General features: G+C 60.3%; 1 protein-coding gene across 8 annotated transcripts; it reads right to left on the minus strand.

Moving 5' to 3' along the window:
• Nucleotides 1-1,253: 1,253 nt before the first annotated feature.
• On the minus strand, nt 1,254-19,141 carry LOC125691095 (microtubule-actin cross-linking factor 1, isoforms 6/7-like). 8 transcript variants are annotated; one of them, XR_007375908.1, is made up of 9 exons: nt 18,838-19,141; nt 18,577-18,696; nt 16,520-16,627; nt 16,225-16,443; nt 12,419-12,622; nt 12,078-12,310; nt 7,354-7,752; nt 2,961-3,379; nt 1,254-1,804 (listed from the first exon to the last, which is right to left on the minus strand). XR_007375908.1 is itself a non-coding variant. In XM_048940041.1 (7 exons), exons 1-7 carry the CDS (start codon nt 19,111-19,113, stop codon nt 7,482-7,484), a joined length of 1,431 nt encoding a protein of 476 aa, XP_048795998.1. In that variant the 5' UTR covers nt 19,114-19,141; the 3' UTR covers nt 6,704-7,481. The 8 variants fall into 8 exon arrangements, 1 of the variants encoding a protein (XP_048795998.1); XR_007375911.1 differs by lacking the exons at nt 1,254-1,804; nt 2,961-3,379; nt 18,577-18,696; nt 18,838-19,141 and adding exons at nt 5,816-5,915; nt 17,366-17,602; nt 18,340-18,378; XR_007375909.1 differs by lacking the exons at nt 1,254-1,804; nt 2,961-3,379 and adding an exon at nt 6,704-7,032 and having other exon boundaries at nt 7,117-7,752.
• Between the last annotated feature and the right edge of the window lie 1,741 nt (nt 19,142-20,882).

Here is a 20,882-nt window from a genome sequence, read left to right on the forward strand (position 1 = left end):
GCTATGCACACCTGCATGGATCACACTGCATGCTATGCACACCTGCATGGATGGCACTGCATGCTATGCACACCTGCCTGGATCCTATTGCACACCAGCACGGATCACACTGCATGCTATGCACACCTGCATGGATCACACTGCATGCTATGCACACCTGCACGGATCCTAATGCACCCCTGCACGGATCCTATTGCACACCTGCATGGATCCTATTGCACCCCTGCCCATATCCTATTGCACACCTGCACAGATCCTACTGCACCCCTGCACGGATCCTATTGCACACCTGCATGGTCCCATTGCATGCTCTGCACTCCTGCATGGATCCTATTGCACACCTGCCCAGATCCTATTGCACACCTGCACGGATCCTATTGCACACCTGCATGGATCACCCTGCATGCTATGCACACCTGCATGGATCACATTGCACACCTGCACGGATCCTATTGCACCCCTGCACGGATCCTATTGCACACCTGCATTGATTGCACTGCACACCTGCATGGATGGCACTGCATGCTATGCACACCTGCACGGATCCTATAGCATCCCTGCATGGATCCTATTGCATCCCTGCCCGGATCCTATTGCACACCTGCATGGATCACCCTGCACACCTGCCTGGATCCTATTGCACACCTGCATGGATCTATTGCACACCTGCACGGATCCTATTGCACACCTTCATTGATTGCACTGCACACCTGCATGGATCACATTGCATGCTATGCAAACCTGCACAGATCCTATTGCACACCTGCATGGATCACATTGCACGCTATGCACACCTGCATGGATCACATTGCATGCTATGCAAACCTGCACAGATCCTATTGCACACCTGCATGGATCACATTGCACGCTATGCACACCTGCATGGATCCTATTGCACCCCTGCATGGATCACACTGCATGCTCTGCACACCTGCCCGGATCCTATTGCACACCTGCCCAGATCCTATTGCACACCTGCATGGATCCTATTGCACACCTGCACGGATCCTATTGCACACCTGCATGGATCACATTGCATGCTATGCACACCTGCATGGATCCTATTGCACACCTGCCCAGATCCTATTGCACACCTGCATGGATCACCCTGCATGCTATGCACACCTGCATGGATCACACTGCACACCTGCATGGATCCTATTGCACACCTGCATGGATCCTATTGCACACCTGCATGGATCACACTGCATGCTATGCACCCCTGCATGGATCACATTGCATGCTATGCACCCCTGCACGGATCCTATTGCACACCTGCATGGATCACACTGCATGCTATGCAAACCTGCATGGATCACACTGCATGCTATGCACCCCTGCCCGGATCCTATTGCACCCCTGCATGGATCCTATTGCACCCCTGCATGGATCCTATTGCACACCTGCATGGATCACCCTGCATGCTATGCACACCTGCACGGATCCTATTGCACACCTGCATGGATCACATTGCACACCTGCCTGGATCCTATTGCACCCTTGCACGGATCCTATTGCACACCTGCACAGATCCTATTGCACACCTGCATGGATCCTATTGCACACCTGCATGGATCCTATTGCACACCTGCACGGATCCTATTGCACACCTGCACAGATCCTATTGCACACCTGCACGGACCCTATTGCACACCTGCCTGGATCACAATGCACGCTATGCACACCTGCCCGGATCCTATTGCACCCCTGCATGGATTGCACTGCACACCTGCATGGATCACACTGCATGCTATGCACACCTGCACGGATCCTATTGCACACCTGCACGGATCCTATTGCACACCTGCATGGATCACACTGCACACCTGCATGGATCACACTGCATGCTATGCACACCTGCACGGATCCTATTGCACACCTGCACGGATCCTATTGCACACCTGCATGGATCACACTGCACACCTGCATGGATCACACTGCATGCTATGCACCCCTGCATGGATCACACTGCATGTTATGCACACCAGCATGGATCACATTGCACAACTGCATGGATCCTATTGCACACCTGCATGGATCACATTGCATGCTATGCACACCTGCACAGATCCTATTGCACACCTGCACGGATCCTATTGCACACCTGCATGGATCACATTGCATGTTATGCACACCTGCATGGATCACACTGCACGCTATGCACCCCTGCATGGATCCTATTGCACACCTGCATGGATCCTATTGCACCCCTGCCCGGATCCTATTGCACACCTGCACAGATCACCCTGCATGCTAAGCACACCTGCACGGATCCTATTTCACACCAGCATGGATCACCCTGCACACCCGCATGTATCACCCTGCATGCTATGAACACCTGCATGGATCACATTGCGTGCTATGCACCCCTGCCCGGATCCTATTGCACCCCTGCACGGATCCTATTGCACACCTGCATGGATCACATTGCATGCTATGCACCCCTGCACCAATCCTATTGCACACCTGCATGGATCCTATTGCACACCTGCATGGATCACATTGCATGCTATGCACACCTGCATGGATCACATTGCACACCTGCATGGATCACATTGCATGCTATGCACACCTGCATGGATCACATTGCACACCTGCATGGATCACATTGCATGCTATGCACACCTGCATGGATCACATTGCACACCTGCATGGATCACATTGCACACCTGCATGGATCCTATTGCACACCTGCATGGATCACCCTGCACACCTGCATGGATCACAATGCATGCTATGCACACCTGCCCGGATCCTATTGCACACCTGCCCAGATCCTATTGCACACCTGCATGGATCGCACTGCATGCTATGCACACCTGCATGGATCCGATTTCACACCTGCATGGATCACCCTGCATGCTATGCACACCTGCACGGATCCTATTGCACACCTGCATGGATCACATTGCACACCTGCCTGGATCCTATTGCACCCTTGCACGGATCCTATTGCACACCTGCACAGATCCTATTGCACACCTGCATGGATCCTATTGCACACCTGCATGGATCCTATTGCACACCTGCACGGACCCTATTGCACACCTGCCTGGATCACAATGCACGCTATGCACACCTGCCCGGATCCTATTGCACCCCTGCATGGATTGCACTGCACACCTGCATGGATCACACTGCATGCTATGCACACCTGCACGGATCCTATTGCACACCTGCACGGATCCTATTGCACACCTGCATGGATCACACTGCACACCTGCATGGATCACACTGCATGCTATGCACCCCTGCATTGATCACACTGCATGTTATGCACACCTGCATGGATCACATTGCACAACTGCATGGATCCTATTGCACACCTGCATGGATCACATTGCATGCTATGCACACCTGCACAGATCCTATTGCACACCTGCACGGATCCTATTGCACACCTGCATGGATCACAATGCATGCTATGCACACCTGCATGGATCACCCTGCACCCCTGCATGGATCACCCTGCATGCTATGCACACCTGCACTGATCCTATTGCACCCCTGCCTGGATCACAATGCATGCTATGCACAGCTGCATGGATCACCCTGCACACCTGCATGGATCACCCTGCACACCTGCATGGATCACCCTGCATGCTATGCACACCTGCATGGATCACACTGCATGCTATGCAAATCTGCACGGATCCTATTGCACACCTGCATGGATCACATTGCATGCTATGCACACCTGCATGGATGACACTGCACCCCTGCATGGATCCTATTGCACCCCTGCACGGATTCTATTGCACACCTGCATGGATCACCCTGCATGCTATGCACACCTGTATGGATCACATAGCACACCTGCATGTATGGCACTGCATGCTATGCACACCTGCATGGATCCTATTGCACCCCTGCATGGATCACACTGCATGCTATGCACACCTGCATGGATCACATTGCACACCTGCATGGATCACACTGCACCCCTGCACGGATCCTATTGCACCCCTGCACGGATCCTATTGCAAACTTGCACGGATCCTATTGCACACCTGCATGGATCACATTGCATGCTATGCACCCCTGCACAGATCCTATTGCACACCTGCATGGATCACCCTGCATGCTATGCACCCCTGCACGGATCCTACTGCACACCTGCACGGATCCTATTGCACACCTGCATGGATCACAATGCATGCTATGCACACCTGCATGGATCCTATTGCACACCTGCATGGATCACCCTGCATGCTATGCACACCTGCATGGATCACACTGCACACCTGCATGGATCACATTGCATGTTATGCACACCTGCATGGATCACACTGCACGCTATGCACCCCTGCATGGATCCTATTGCACACCTGCATGGATCCTATTGCACCCCTGCCCGGATCCTATTGCACACCTGCACAGATCACCCTGCATGCTAAGCACACCTGCACGGATCCTATTTCACACCAGCATGGATCACCCTGCACACCCGCATGTATCACCCTGCATGCTATGAACACCTGCATGGATCACATTGCGTGCTATGCACCCCTGCCCGGATCCTATTGCACCCCTGCACGGATCCTATTGCACACCTGCATGGATCACATTGCATGCTATGCACCCCTGCACCAATCCTATTGCACACCTGCATGGATCCTATTGCACACCTGCATGGATCACATTGCATGCTATGCACACCTGCATGGATCACATTGCACACCTGCATGGATCACATTGCATGCTATGCACACCTGCATGGATCACATTGCACACCTGCATGGATCACATTGCACACCTGCATGGATCACATTGCACACCTGCATGGATCACATTGCACACCTGCATGGATCCTATTGCACACCTGCATGGATCACCCTGCACACCTGCATGGATCACAATGCATGCTATGCACACCTGCCCGGATCCTATTGCACACCTGCCCGGATCCTATTGCACACCTGCACGGATCCTATTGCACACCTGCCCGGATCCTATTGCACACCTGCACGGATCCTATTGCACACCTGCATGGATCCTATTGCACACCTGCACAGATCCTATTGCACACCTGCATGGATCCTATTGCACACCTGCACAGATCCTATTGCACACCTGCATGGATCCTATTGCACACCTGCCCAGATCCTATTGCACACCTGCATGGATCGCCCTGGATGCTCTGCGCCCCTGCATGGATCGCACTGCATGCTATGCACACCTGCATGGATCCGATTTCACACCTGCATGGATCACCCTGCATGCTATGCACACCTGCACGGATCCTATTGCACACCTGCATGGATCACATTGCACACCGGCCTGGATCCTATTGCACCCTTGCACGGATCCTATTGCACACCTGCACAGATCCTATTGCACACCTGCATGGATCCTATTGCACACCTGCATGGATCCTATTGCACACCTGCACGGATCCTATTGCACACCTGCACAGATCCTATTGCACACCTGCATGGATCCTATTGCACACCTGCATGGATCCTATTGCACACCTGCACAGATCCTATTGCACACCTGCATGGATCCTATTGCACACCTGCACGGATCCTATTGCACACCTGCACAGATCCTATTGCACACCTGCACGGACCCTATTGCACACCTGCCTGGATCACAATGCACGCTATGCACACCTGCCCGGATCCTATTGCACCCCTGCATGGATTGCACTGCACACCTGCATGGATCACACTGCATGCTATGCACACCTGCACGGATCCTATTGCACACCTGCACGGATCCTATTGCACACCTGCATGGATCACACTGCACACCTGCATGGATCACACTGCATGCTATGCACCCCTGCATTGATCACACTGCATGTTATGCACACCTGCATGGATCACATTGCACAACTGCATGGATCCTATTGCACACCTGCATGGATCACATTGCATGCTATGCACACCTGCACAGATCCTATTGCACACCTGCACGGATCCTATTGCACACCTGCATGGATCACAATGCATGCTATGCACACCTGCATGGATCACCCTGCACCCCTGCATGGATCACCCTGCATGCTATGCACACCTGCACGGATCCTATTGCACCCCTGCCTGGATCACAATGCATGCTATGCACAGCTGCATGGATCACCCTGCACACCTGCATGGATCACCCTGCACACCTGCATGGATCACATTGCATGCTATGCAAACCTGCATGGATCGCACTGCATGCTATGCACCCCTGCACGGATCCTATTGCACCCCTGCATGGATCACCCTGCACCCCTGCATGGATTGCACTGCACCCCTGCATGTATCGCCCTGCATGCTATGCACACCTGCACGGATCCTATTGCACCCCTGCCTGGATCACAATGCATGCTATGCACACCTGCATGGATCACCCTGCACACCTGCATGGATCACCCTGCATGCTATGCACACCTGCATGGATCACACTGCATGCTATGCAAATCTGCACGGATCCTATTGCACCCCTGCACGGATCCTATTGCACACCTGCATGGATCACATTGCATGCTATGCACACCTGCCCGGATCCTATTGCACCCCTGCATGGATCCTATTGCACACCTGCATGGATCACATTGCATGCTATGCACCCCTGCATGGATCCTATTGCACACCTGCACGGATCCTATTGCACACCTGCATGGATCACCCTGCATGCTATGCACACCTGCATGGATCACAATGCATGCTATGCACCCCTGCATGGATCCTATTGCACACCTGCACGGATCCTATTGCACACCTGCATGGATCACCCTGCATGCTATGCACACCTGCATGGATCACATAGCACACCTGCATGGATCCTATTGCACCCCTGCCTGGATCACACTGCATGCTATGCACACCTGCATGGATGGCACTGCATGCTATGCACACCTGCATGGATCCTATTGCACACCTGCCTGGATCCTATTGCACACCAGCACGGATCACACTGCATGCTATGCACACCTGCATGGATCCTATTGCACACCTGCCTGGATCCTATTGCACACCAGCACGGATCACACTGCATGCTATGCACACCTGCATGGATCACACTGCATGCTATGCACACCTGCATGGATGGCACTGCATGCTATGCACACCTGCCTGGATCCTATTGCACACCAGCACGGATCACACTGCATGCTATGCACACCTGCATGGATCACACTGCATGCTATGCACACCTGCACGGATCCTAATGCACCCCTGCACGGATCCTATTGCACACCTGCATGGATCCTATTGCACCCCTGCCCATATCCTATTGCACACCTGCACAGATCCTACTGCACCCCTGCACGGATCCTATTGCACACCTGCATGGTCCCATTGCATGCTATGCACACCTGCACGGATCACACTGCACACCTGCATGGATCCTATTGCACACCTGCACGGATCACATTGCACACCTGCATGGATCACATTGCATGCTATGCACACCTGCATGGATCCTATTGCACACCTGCCCGGATCCTATTGCACACCTGCACGGATCCTATTGCACACCTGCATGGATCACCCTGCACCCCTGCAGGGACCTCCCTGCACCTCCCACCTACCTGCACGGACTGCAGCCTGGCGCTGATGCCTTCGGGTTCCCCCCCCTCGCCCTCCATGCGCAGCAGCAGCCGCTGCGTCTCGGCCAATGTGAGCCCCAGCTCCGCAGCTCCGCTCCAGAATCGCTCTGCCAACGCCTGCAGCTCCTGCAGCCGCTGCTGCGCCGCCTCCGCCTCGCTTTGCAGGGAGCCCCACTGCGAATGCAGCTGCGCAGCACGGTCCTGCAGCGCTATGGGGCACAGTGGGGAGGGGGGGGGGAGTGTGGAGACAAATGGGACCCCATGGGGGGTGGGGGGCAGAGATATGGGGGTACAGACCCTAAAAGGGACCCAATGGGGGGGGGGGGAAGGGGGGGGCAGAGCTGTGGGGCTGCAGACCCTAAAAGGGACCCAATGGTGGGGGTGGGGTGGCACAGTACAGAGCTATGGGGCAGCAGACTCCTATAGGAACCCAATGGTGGGGTGGGGACAGCGCTATGGGGCTGCAGACCCTAAAAGGGACCCAATGGGGGGGTGGGGTGGCACAGTACACCGCTATGGGGCAGCAGACTCCTATAGGAAACCAATGGCGGGGTGGGGGCAGAGCTGTGGGGCTGCAGACACCAAAAGGGACGCAATGGTGGGGTGGGGATGGAGCTATGGGGCAGCAGACCCTAAAAGGGACTCAGTGGGGGGGTGGGGACGCCGCAATGGGGCTGCAGACCCTAAAAGGGACCGAATGGGGGGGTGGGGACAGATCTATGGGGCAGCAGACCCCCAAAGGGATGCAATGGGGGGGGAGGGACGCCACTATGGGGCTGCAGACCCTAAAAGGGACCCAATGGGGGGGTGAGGACAGATCTATGGGGCAGTGGGTACCAACAGGAACCCCTTGGTGGCACAGTACATCGCTATGGGGCAGCAGACCCCCATAGAGAGCCAATGGTGGGGTGGGGACAGAGCTATGGGGCAGCAGACCCTAAAAGGGACCCAATGGGGGGGTGGGGACAGATCTATGGGGCAGTGGGTACCAATAGGAACCCCTTGGTGGCACAGTGCATCGCTATGGGGCAGCAGACACCTACAGGAACCCAGTGGTGGGGTGGGAACAGCGCTATGGGGCGGCAGAAGCCAATAGAGAGCCAATGGTGGGGTGGGAACAGCGCTATGGGGCAGCAGACCCCCACAGGGACCCAATGGTGGGGTAAGAACACCGCTATGGGGCAGCAGACCCCAAAAGGGGCCCAGTGGGGTGGTGGGGACAGATCTATGGGGCAGCAGATCGCCACAGAGAGCCAATGGTGGGGTGGGGACACCGCTATGGGGCAGCAGACCCCCAAAAGGACCCAGTGGTGGGCTGGGAACATCGCTATGGGGCAGCAGACCCCCATAGGGAGCCAATGGTGGGGTGGGGACGCCGCTATGGGGCTGCAGACCCTAAAAGGGACCCAATGGGGGGTGGGGACGCCGCTATGGGGCAGCAGACCCCAAAAGGGACCCAGTGGGGGGGTGGGGACACTGCTATGGGGCAGCAGACCCCCATAGGGACCAAATGGGGGGGTGGGAACATCGCTATGGGGCAGCAGACCCCCATAGAGAGACAATGGTGGGGTAAGAACAGTGCTATGGGGCAGCAGACCCCCATAGCGACACAGTGGTGGGGTGGGGACAGATCTATGGGGCAGCAGACCCTAAAATGGACCCAATGGGGGGGTGGGGACAGATCTATGGGGCAGTGGGTACCAATAGGAACCCCTTGGTGGCACAGTACATCGCTATGGGGCAGCAGACCCTAAAAGGGACCCAGTGGTGGGGTGGGGGCAGCGCTATGGGGCTGCAGACCCTAAAAGGGACCCAATGGTGGGATGGGGACAGACCTATGGGGCAGCAGACCCTAAAAGGGACCCAATGGGGGGGTGGGGTGGCACAGTACATCACTATGGGGCAGAAGATTCCTATAGGAACCCAATGGTGGGGTGGGGACAGATCTATGGGGCTGCAGACCCCAAAAGGGACCCTGAGGTGGCACAGGGACACCGCTATGGGGCAGTGGAACCAGAATCTATTGGGACCGCTATGGGGCAGCAGAGCCCAATGGAGGGAGGGCAGGGGGCAGAGCTGTGGGGCTGTAGACCCTAAAAGGGACCCAATGGTGGGGTGGGGACAGATCTATGGGGCAGCAGACCCCCATAGGGACCCAATGGTGGGGTGGGAACAGACCTATGGGTCCACAGCCCCCCAAAGGGACCCAGTGGGGGGGTGGGGACAGATCTATGGGGCAGCAGACCCCCAAACGGACCCAATGGGGGGGTGGGGACGCCGCTATGGGGCTAGAGACCCCCATAGGGACCCAGTGTGGGGTGAGGACAGATCTATGGGGCAGTGGGTACCAACAGGAACCCCTTGGTGGCACAGTACATCGCTATGGGGCAGCAGACCCCCATAGAGAGCCAATGGTGGGGTGGGGACAGAGCTATGGGGCAGCAGACCCCGAAAGGGACCCAATGGTGGGGTGGGAATACCGCTATGGGGCAGCAGACTCCCATAGGGACCCAGTGGGGGGGGGTGGGGACACTGCTATGGGGCAGCAGAACCCCATAGGGACCCAGAGGTGGGGTGAGGACAGATCTATGGGGCAGCAGACCCCCAAAGGGACCCAATGGTGGGGTAAGAACACTGCTATGGGGCAGCAGATCCCCATAGAGAGCCAATGGTGGAGTAGGAACAGATCTATGGGGCAGCAGACCCCCATAGGAACCCAATGGTGGGGTAGGAACACCGCTATGGGGCAGCAGACCCCAAAAGGGACCCAGTGGGGTGGTGGGGACAGATCTATGGGGCAGCAGACCCCCAAAGGGTCCCAATGGTGGTGTGGGGCCGCCACTATGGGGCAGCAGACCCCCATAAGGACCCACTGGTGGGTTAAGAACACTGCTATGGGGCAGCAGACCCCCATAGGGACTCAATGTTAGTGTGGGGCCGCCGCTATGGGGCAGCAGACCCCCAAAGGGACCCAGTGGGGGGGTGGGGACAGATCTATGGGGCGGCAGATCCCCAAAGGGACCCAATGGTGGGGTGGGGCCGCCGCTATGGGGCAGCAGACCCCAAAAGGGACTCAGTAGGGGAGTGGGGGCATCGCTATGGGGCAGCAGACCCCCAAAGGGTCCCAATGGTAGTGTGGGGCCGCCGCTATGGGGCAGCAGACCCCCCAAAGGGACCCAATGGTGGGTTAAGAACACCGCTATGGGACAGCAGACCCCCATAGGGACCCAATGGGGGGGTGGGGGCAGAGCTGTGGGGCTGCAGACCCTAAAAGGGACCCAATGGGGGGGTGGGGTGGCACAGTACATCGCTATGGGGCAGAAGATTCCTATAGGAACCCAAAGGTGGGGTGGGGGCAGAGCAGTGGGGCTGCAGGCCCTAAAAGGGACCCAGTGGAGGGGGGGAAGGGGGGGACAGAGCAATGGGGCAGCAGACTCCTATAGGAACCCAATGGTGGAGTGGGGGCAGATCTATGGGGCTGCAGACCCCAAAAGGGACCCTGAGGTGGCACAGGGACACCGCTATGGGGCAGCAGACCCTAAAAGGGAACCCATGGTGGGGTGGGAGTACCGCTATGGGGCAGCAGACCCCCATAGAGAGCCAATGGTGGGGTAGGAACACCGCTATGGGGCAGCAGACCCCCAAGGGGACCCAATGGGGGGGTGGGAACAGATCTATGGGGCAGCAGACCCCCATAGGGACACAATGGTGGGGTGGGAACACTGCTATGGGGCAGCAGACCCCCAAAGGGACCCAGTGGTGGGGTGGGGACAGATCTATGGGGCAGCAGACCCCCATAGGAACCCAATAGTGGGGTGGGAACACCGCTATGGGGCAGCAGACCCCCAAAGGGACCCAATGGGGGGGTGGGGACACCGCTATGGGGCAGCAGATCCCCATAGGAACCCAATAGTGGGGTGGGAACACTGCTATGGGGCAGCAGACCCCCAAAGGGACCCAATGGGGGGGTGGGGACACCGCTATGGGGCAGCAGACCCCCATAGGGACACAGTGGTGGGGTGGGGACAGATCTATGGGGCAGCAGACCCCCATAGGGACCCAATGGGGGGGTGGGAACACTGCTATGGGGCAGCAGAACCCCAAAGGGTCCCAATGGTGGTGTGGGGCCGCCACTATGGGGCAGCAGACCCCCATAAGGACCCACTGGTGGGTTAAGAACACTGCTATGGGGCAGCAGACCCCCATAGGGACTCAATGTTAGTGTGGGGCCGCCGCTATGGGGCAGCAGACCCCCAAAGGGACCCAGTGGGGGGGTGGGGACAGATCTATGGGGCAGCAGACCCTAAAAGGGACCCAATGGGGGGGTGGGGTGGCACAGTACATCGCTATGGGGCAGAAGATTCCTATAGGAACCCAATGGGGGGGTGGGGACAGATCTATGGGGCTGCAGACCCCAAAAGGGACCCTGAGGTGGCACAGGGACACCGCTATGGGGCAGTGGGACCAGAATCTATTGGGACCGCTATGGGGCAGCAGAGCCCAATGGAGGGAGGGCCACCTCCTGCCCCCCTACCTGTAGCCGCAGCGCCGCAGCCTCCCGCCCGCATGCCGCCCTGCAGCTCGTCGCATTGCGCCCGCACCGCCTGCAGCGCAGCCCCCATCTGCCGCAGCTCCGCCAGCGCCACGCCGTTCTCCCCGCAGCCTCTCCCGCAGCTGCGCCGCGTCGCCATGCAAAGGAGGGCAGCCCCGCAGCCTCCCCTGCAGCCGCTCCAGGCACTCGTGCAGCAGATCCATGCGCTCGCTCAGCTGCAGGGGGGGGGGGGGACGCATTGCAATGCTGCACCACCAGCATCTTCCTCCCCCCCCCCGACCCCCACCCCACGGTGGCTGCGGTGCTGCAGCGCTGCTCCCTACCTGCCCGTACCGCGGCAGCGCCTCCTCCAGCATGGCGGCCGCCGTCTGCATGCGCTCTCGGATGCGGTTGTAGAGCTCCTGTGCATCCTTGCAGCTCTGTTGCAGCGGCGCCGCCTGCTCGGCGTTGAGCTCCTGCAGCTGCACGGCTGCGCGTTGCAGCTTGGCCACCAGGGGGCGGTGCTCGGCGACGGCTTCGCGCAGGCACTGCATGGGGGGGGGGGGGGGGGGGTGCATGGGATGCATGGAGGGGCTGCAGCAGCACTGAGGGGAGCTGGATCTGCTGCAGGGATCCATAGGGGGAAAGGAGGGTGCAGAGCTTGTGGGGAACCAGAGGTGGGGTGGGGGCAGAGCTGTGGGGCTGCAGGCCCTAAAAGGACCCAATGGTGGGGTGGGGGCAGAGCTGTGGGGCTGCAGACCCTAAAAGGGACCCAGAGGTGGGTTGGGGTGGCACAGTACATCGCTATGGGGCAGCTATAGGGCAGACACCTATAGGAACCCAATGTTGGGGTGGGGACAGAGCTATGGGGCAGCAGACGCCTATAGGAACCCAATGGTGGGGTGGGGGCACTGCTGTGGGGCTGCAGACCTTAAATGGGACCCAATGGGGGGGTGGGGTGGCACAGTACATCACTATGGGGCAGCAGACGCCTATAGGAAACCAACGGTGGGGTGGGGGCAGAGCTGTGGGGCTGCAGACCCTAAAAGGACCCAATGGTGGGGTGGGGGCAGAGCTGTGGGGCTGCAGGCCCTAAAAGGACCCAGTACTGGGGTGGGGGCAGCGCTATGGGGCAGCAGACCCCAAAGGGACCCAATGGTGGGGTGGGGACAGAGCTATGGGGCAGCAGACCCTAAAAGGGACCGAGAGGTGGGGTGGGGGCATCGCTATGGGGCTGCAGGCCCTAAAACGACCCAATGGTGGGGTGGGGGCACTGCTGTGGGGCTGCAGGCCCTAAAAGGGACACAGAGGTGGGGTGGGGTGGCACAGTACATCGCTATGGGGCAGCAGACTCCTATAGGAAACCAATGGTGGGATGGGAGCAGCGCTATGGGGCAGCAGACCCCATACAGATCCCATGCAGGGAACAGTAGCTATAGGGACCCAAAGGTGGCACAGTACATCGCTATGGGGCAGCTATAGGGCAGACTCCTATAGGAACCCAATGGTGGGGTGGGGGCAGCGCTATGGGGCAGAAGACCCTAAAAGGGACCCAATGGGGGGGTGAGGTGGCAGACTACATCACTGTGGGGCTGCAGACCTTAAAAGGGACCCAGAGATGAGATGGGGGCAGCGCTATGGGGCAGCAGACCCCAAAGGGACCCAATGGTGGTGTTGGGACAGCGCTATGGGGCAGTGGGTACCAATAGGAACCCAATGGTGGCACAGTACATCGCTATGGGGCAGCAGACTCCTATAGGAACCCAATGGTGGGGTGGGGGCAGAGCTGTGGGGCTGCAGACCCTAAAAGGACCCAATGGTGGGGTGGGGTGGCACAGTACATCGCTATGGGGCAGCAGACTCCTATAGGAACCCAATGGTGGGGTGGGGGCAGAGCTGTGGGGCTGCAGACCTTAAAAGGGACTTAGAGGTGGGGTGGGGATGGAGCTATGGGGCAGCAGACCCTAAAAGGGAGCCAATGGTGGGGTGGGGGCACCGAGCTATGGGGCAGTGGTACCAATAGGAACCCCCTGGTGGCACAGTACATCGCTATGGGGCAGCTATAGGGCAGACTCCTATAGGAACCCAATGGTGGGGTGGGGACAGAGCTATGGGGCAGCAGACCCTAAAAGGGAGCCAATGGTGGGGTGGGGGCACCGAGCTATGGGGCAGTGGTACCAATAGGAACCCCCTGGTGGCACAGTACATCGCTATGGGGCAGCTATAGGGCAGACTCCTATAGGAACCCAATGGTGGGGTGGGGACAGAGCTATGGGGCAGCAGACCCTAAAAGGGACCCAATGGTGGGGTGGGAGCAGCGCTATGGGGCAGCAGACCCTAAAAGGGACCTAATGGGGGTTGAGGTGGCACAGTACATCACTGTGGGGCTGCAGACCCTAAAAGGGACCCAGTAGTGAGGTTGGGGCAGCGCTATGGGGCAGCAGACCCTAAAAGGGACCCAACAGTGGGGTGGGGGCAGAGCTGTGGGGCAGCAGACCTTAAAAGGGACCCAATGGGGGCGTGGGGTGGCACAGTACAGCACTATGGGGCAGCAGACTGCTATAGGAAACCAATGGTGGGGTGGGGGCACTGCTGTGGGGCTGCAGACCCTAAAAGGGACCCAACAGTGGGGTGGGGGCAGAGCTGTGAGGCAGCAGACCCTAAAAGGGACCTAATGGTGGGGTGGGGACGGAGCTATGGGGCTGCAGGCCCTAAAAGGACCCAATGGTGGGGTGGGGTGGCACAGTACATCGCTATGGGGCAGCTATAGGGCAGACTCCTATAGGAACCCAATGGTGGGGTGGGGGCAGCGCTATGGGGCAGCAGGCCCCCAAAGGGACCCAGTAGGGGGTGGGGGCAGAGCTGTGGGGCTGCAGACCCTAAAAGGGACCCAGTGGTGGGGTGGGGTGGCACAGTACATCGCTATGGGGCAGCAGACGCCTATAGGAACCCAATGGTGGGGTGGGGGCAGCGCTATGGGGCTGCAGACCCTAAAAGGGACACAGAGATGGGGTGGGGTGGCACAGTACATCGCTATGGGGCAGCTATAGGGCAGACTCCTATAGGAACCCAATGGTGGGGTGGGGGCAGAGCTATGGGGCAGCAGACTCCTATAGGAACCCAATGGTGGGGTGGGGGCACTGCTGTGGGGCTGCAGACCTTAAATGGGACCCAATGGGGGGGTGGGGTGGCACAGTACATCACTGTGGGGCTGCAGACCCTAAAAGGGACCCAATGGTGGGGTGGGGGCAGAGCTGTGGGGCTGCAGACCCTAAAAGGGACTCAGTAGTGGGGTTGGGGCAGCGCTATGGGGCAGTGGGTACCAATAGGAACCCCTTGGTGGCACAGTACATCGCTATGGGGCAGCAGACTCCTATAGGAACCCAGTGGTGGGGTGGGGGCAGAGCTGTGGGGCTGCAGGTCCTAAAAGGGACCCAGTGGTGGGGTGGGGTGGCACAGTACATCGCTATGGGGCAGCAGACGCCTATAGGAACCCAACGGTGGGGTGGGGGCAGAGCTATGGGGCTGCAGACCCCAAAGGGACCCAATGGTGGGGTGGGGGCACTGCTGTGGGGCTGCAGACCTTAAATGGGACCCAATGGGGGGGTGGGGTGGCACAGTACATCACTGTGGGGCTGCAGACCCTAAAAGGGACCCAGTAGTGGGGTTGGGGCAGAGCTATGGGGCAGCAGACCTTAAAAGGGACCCAATGAGGCAGGGGGGGGCAGAGCTATGGGGCAGTGGGTACCAATAGGAACCCCTTGGTGGTACAGTACACCACTATGGGGCAGCAGACCCCATTAGAGAGCCAATGGTGGGGTGGGGACACCGCTATGGGGCAGCAGACCCTAAAAGGGACCCAGAGGTTGCATGGGGAAAGAGCTATGGGGCTGCAGACCCCAAAAGGGACCCAATGGTGGGGTGGGGACAGAGCTGTGGGGCAGCAGACCCTAAAAGGGACCCAATGGTGGGGTGGGGGCAGCGCTATGGGGCTGCAGACCCTAAAAGGGACCCAGTAGTGGGGTTGGGGCAGCGCTATGGGGCAGCAGACCCTAAAAGTGACCCAGAGATGCGGCGGGGGCATCGCTATGGGGCATCAGACCCCCATAACCCCCATTGGTGTCCCAGGCCTCCCGCCGGCTGCGCTCACCTGCAGCAGCGCCTGCTGCTCCCGGAACGCCTCGCAGCTGCTGGCGTCGGTGCAGAGCTGCGCTGCGGCCGCCTGCGTCTCCTCCAACCAGGGCTGCAGCTCCGCCTGCGCCTGGCAGAACTGCGCCAGCAGCGCCTGCGCCTGCTCCAGCTGCACCGAACGCGCCGCGCTGCGCCGCCACAGCTGCTCTGCCTGCTCCTGCAGTGCCTGCACCGAGGGCTGCGGGGATGCAGCAGAGGTGGGCGCAGGGTTGCAGCACCGCCGGCTGCACGGGTGGCCAGGATGCGGCGCTCACCTCTGCGTGTTGCTGCGTCGATTGCGGGCTGCAGCGCAGCATCGGCTCTGCGACGCCCAGCAGCCGCTCCACCGAGCTGCGGTGGTGCAGGATCTCAGCTGAGAGCAGCTGCAGGATGGAAGGAGGTGATGCGGCCATGGGGCAGCCTGCATTGCTGCATGCATCCATGGGGCAGCCTGCATTGCTGCATGCATCACCCATGCATGAAGGCACGGCTCCCCGACCCACCTTGTGCTCAGCCAGCTGTGCAGCCATGGGGCAGCCTGCATTGCTGCATGCATCCATGGGGCAGCCTGCATTGCTGCATGCATCCATGGGGCAGCCTGCATTGCTGCATGCGTCATCCATGCATGAAGGCACGGCTCCCCGCCCCACCTTGTGCTCAGCCAGCTGTGCATCCATGGGGCAGCCTGCATTGCTGCATGCATCCATGGGGCAGCCTGCATTGCTGCATGCGCCACCCATGCATGAAGGCACGGCTCCCTGACCCACCTTGTGCTCAGCCAGCTGTGCATCCATGGGGCAGCCTGCATTGCTGCATGCGTCCATGGGGCAGCCTGCATTGCTGCATGCGTCACCCATGCATGAAGGCACGGCTCCCCGACCCACCTTGTGCTCAGCCTGCATTGCTGCATCCATGGGGCAGCCTGCATTGCTGCATGCATCCATGGGGCAGCCTGCATTGCTGCATGCACCACCCATGCATGAAGGCACGGCTCCCCGACCCACCTTGTGCTCAGCCAGCTGCGCAGCCATGGGGCAGCCTGCATTGCTGCATGCGTCCATGGGGCAGCCTGCATTGCTGCATGCGCCACCCATGCATGAAGGCACGGCTCCTTGACCCACCTTGTGCTCAGCCAGCTGTGCAGCCATGGGGCAGCCTGCATTGCTGCATGCATCCATGGGGCAGCCTGCATTGCTGCATGCGTCCATGGGGCAGCCTGCATTGCTGCATGCATCCATGGGGCAGCCTGCATTGCTGCGTGCGTCCATGGGGCAGCCTGCATTGCTGCATGCATCCATGGGGCAGCCTGCATTGCTGCATGCATCACCCATGCATGAAGGCACGGCTCCCCGACCCACCTTGTGCTCAGCCAGCTGCGCATCCATGGGGCAGCCTGCATTGCTGCATGCATCCATGGGGCAGCCTGCATTCCTGCATGCGTCCATGGGGCAGCCTGCATTGCTGCATGCATCGCCCATGCATGAAGGCACGGCTCCCCGACCCCCCTTTGTGCTCAGCCAGCTGCACATCCATGGGGCAGCCTGCATTGCTGCATGCATCCATGGGGCAGCCTGCATTGCTGCATGCGTCCATGGGGCAGCCTGCATTGCTGCATGCATCACCCATGCATGAAGGCACGGCTCCTTGACCCACCTTGTGCTCAGCCAGCTGTGCATCCATGGGGCAGCCTGCATTGCTGCATGCGGCCATGGGGCAGCCTGCATTGCTGCATGCATCCATGGGGCAGCCTGCATTGCTGCATGCATCCATGGGGCAGCCTGCATTGCTGCATGCGTCACCCATGCATGAAAGCACGGCTCCCCGACCCACCTTGTGCTCAGCCAGCTGTGCAGCCATGGGGCAGCCTGCATTGCTGCATGCATCCATGGGGCAGCCTGCATTGCTGCATGCATCCATGGGGCAGCCTGCATTGCTGCATGCGTCACCCATGCATGAAAGCACGGCTCCCCCGACCCACCTTGTGCTCAGCCAGCTGTGCATCCATGGGGCAGCCTGCATTGCTGCGTGCATCCATGGGGCAGCCTGCATTGCTGCATGCGCCACCCATGCATGAAGGCACGGCTCCCCGACCCACCTTGTGCTCAGCCAGCTCTGCATCCATGGGGCAGCCTGCATTGCTGCATGCGTCCATGGGGCAGCCTGCATTGCTGCATGCATCACCCATGCATGAAGGCACGGCTCCTTGACCCACCTTGTGCTCAGCCTGCATTGCTGCATCCATGGGGCAGCCTGCATTGCTGCATGCATCCATGGGGCAGCCTGCATTGCTGCATGCATCACCCATGCATGAAGGCACGGCTCCTTGACCCACCTTGTGCTCAGCCAGCTGCGCATCCAACGCCTGCACATCCAGCTGCACGCTGCCCGCTGCATCCAGCCGCTCCTGCAGCCCCGCCAAGCGCTCCAGCTCCGAACGCAGGAACTGCTGCAGCTGCAGCACATGCGACACCGTCACCCAATGCACCAAACAGGGCTCTGGAGCTGCATTTCCCCCCCTAAGGGCCACGCAGGGCTCTCATACAGCACACAGCCAACCATGCAGCACCGACGCTGCATGGCTGCATTCTCACACCTTGTCCCGGTCGCTGCACGGCGGCTCCCTCCCATCCCACGCCTTCAGCTCCATCTCCACGCGGCCCAACCAGAGCTGCAGGTCCTCCTGCGCGGCTCCAACGCGGGACGAAGCGTCCATGGCCTGCGCCATGCGTTGCTCCGTGTCGGCGCTGCTCTGCGCCGCGATCAGGTACCGCATCCGCAGCCATTCCAGCCTCTCCTGCGCCAGCGCCGCCTCCTCCCCTGCCACACAGCGGCGCCGTGGGGAACACGGTGGGGGCTCACAGCCCCACATCCATCCGCTGCCCCGGGGGGGGGGGGCTGAACACAACCCCCCCCCCCCCTCCCCTCCCTCCTCTCCATCACCCCCAATGCAGGGAGCTGCAGTCCCCCCCCCCCCCCCCCACCGCTCCACTGCAGCTGTGAGCATCGCATGAGGCCACGCAACCAAAGTCAGTGCAGGACTGCAGAGCCCCCCGGGACCCCCCCCAGCAATGCAGCATCCTCTCATTGCCCCCCCTCAGGACCCCCCCTCCCACTTCCCCCAGGCTGCAGCAGAGCCCCCCCCCAGGACAGCAGAACCCCCCAGGAGCCCTCAGCAATGCAGTATCCTCTCTTTGCCCCCCCTCAGGACCCCTCCCCACTCCCCCCAGGCTGCAGCAGAGCCCCCCCCCCTCCCCAGGACAACAGAACCCCCCAGGACCCCCCAGCAATGCAGCATCCTCTCATTGCCCCCCCTCAGGACCCCCCCTCCCACTCCCCCCAGGCTGCAGCAGAGCCCCCCCCCCCTCCCCAGGACAACAGAACCCCCCAGGACCCCCCCCCAGCAATGCAGCATCCTCTCATTGCCCCCCCTCAGGACCCCCCCCCACTCTCCCCCCGGGCTGCAGCAGAGCCCCCCCCCCCCCCCCAGGACAACAGAACCCCCCAGGACCCCCCCCCAGCAATGCAGCATCCTCTCATTGCCCCCCCTCAGGACCCCCCCCACTCTCCCCCCGGGCTGCAGCAGAGCCCCCCCCCCCCCCCCAGGACAGCAGAGCCCCCCAGGAGCCCTCAGCAATGCAGCATCCTCTCATTGCCCCCCCCCCAAGGACCCCAGCACAGACCCCCCCCCAGTCCCCTAATGCTGCAGCAGAGCCCCCCATGGCCCCCCCCCCCCATCTCCACTGCAGCCATCAGCACTGCATGCTGCCCATGCACCCAAAGTCAGCGCAGGACTGCAGCCCCCCCCCCCCCCCAGGACAGCAGAACCCCCCGGGATCCCCCAGCAATGCAGCATCCTCTCATTGCCCCCCCCCCCCCAGGACCCCCCAGCAAAGCAGCATCCTCTCATTGCCCCCCCCCCCCCCCTTAGAACCCCTCAGCAATGCAGCATCCTCTCATTGCTCCCCCCCCAGGACCCCCCCCAACTCCGCCTGGTCTGCAGCAGAGCCCCCCATGCCCTCCCGCCCCACCTCCACTGCAGCCGTCAGCACTGCATGCTGCCCATGCACCCAAACGACTGCAGCCCCCCCCCCCAGGACAGCAGAACCCCCTTAAACCCTCCAGCAATGCAGCATCCTCTCATTGCCCCCCCCCCCCCCCCCAGGACCCCCCAGCAATGCAGCATCCTCTCATTGCCCCCCCTCAGGACCCCCCCCCCACTCCCCCCGGGCCGCAGCAGAGCCCCCCATGCCCCCCCCCCCCCCCCCCATCTCCACTGCAGCCATCAGCATTGCATGCTGCCCGTGCAACCAAAGTCAGCGCAGGACTGCAGCCCCCCCCCCCCACCCCCCCCCAGGACAGCAGAACCCCCCGGGACCCCCCCCAGCAATGCAGCATCCTCTCATTGCCCCCCCCCCCCCCCCCCAGCCCCCCCAGCAATGCAGCATCCTCTCATTGCCCCCCCCCCAGGACAGCACAGACCCCCCCCCTCCCCCCAGGCTGCAGCAGAGCCCCCCATACCCCCCCCATCTCCACTGCAGCCGTCAGCACTGCATGCTGCCCATGCACCCAAAGGGTGGCAACCCCCCCCCCCCCCCAGGACAACAGAGCCCCCCAGGACCCCCCAGCAATGCAGCATCC

The sequence above is a fragment of the Lagopus muta genome, chromosome 3 (assembly GCF_023343835.1).
Source record: "Lagopus muta isolate bLagMut1 chromosome 3, bLagMut1 primary, whole genome shotgun sequence".
Taxonomy (NCBI): domain Eukaryota; kingdom Metazoa; phylum Chordata; class Aves; order Galliformes; family Phasianidae; genus Lagopus; species Lagopus muta.

What these genes read in the sequence shown, in the direction of transcription:
- LOC125691095 (XM_048940041.1), bottom strand. Translation starts at nt 19,113, where the DNA reads ATGTGGGGCTGTGAGCCCCCACCGTGTTCCCCACGGCGCCGCTGTGTG. An exon ending in AGCAGCAGGCGCTGCTGCAG is followed by an intron (nt 12,623 to 16,224) that starts GTGAGCGCAGCC and finishes CCCCCCATGCAG; the next exon opens with TGCCTGCGCGAAGCCGTCGC. An exon ending in CTGCGGCGCTGCGGCTACAG is followed by an intron (nt 7,753 to 12,077) that starts GTAGGGGGGCAG and finishes TGTGCCCCATAG; the next exon opens with CGCTGCAGGACCGTGCTGCG.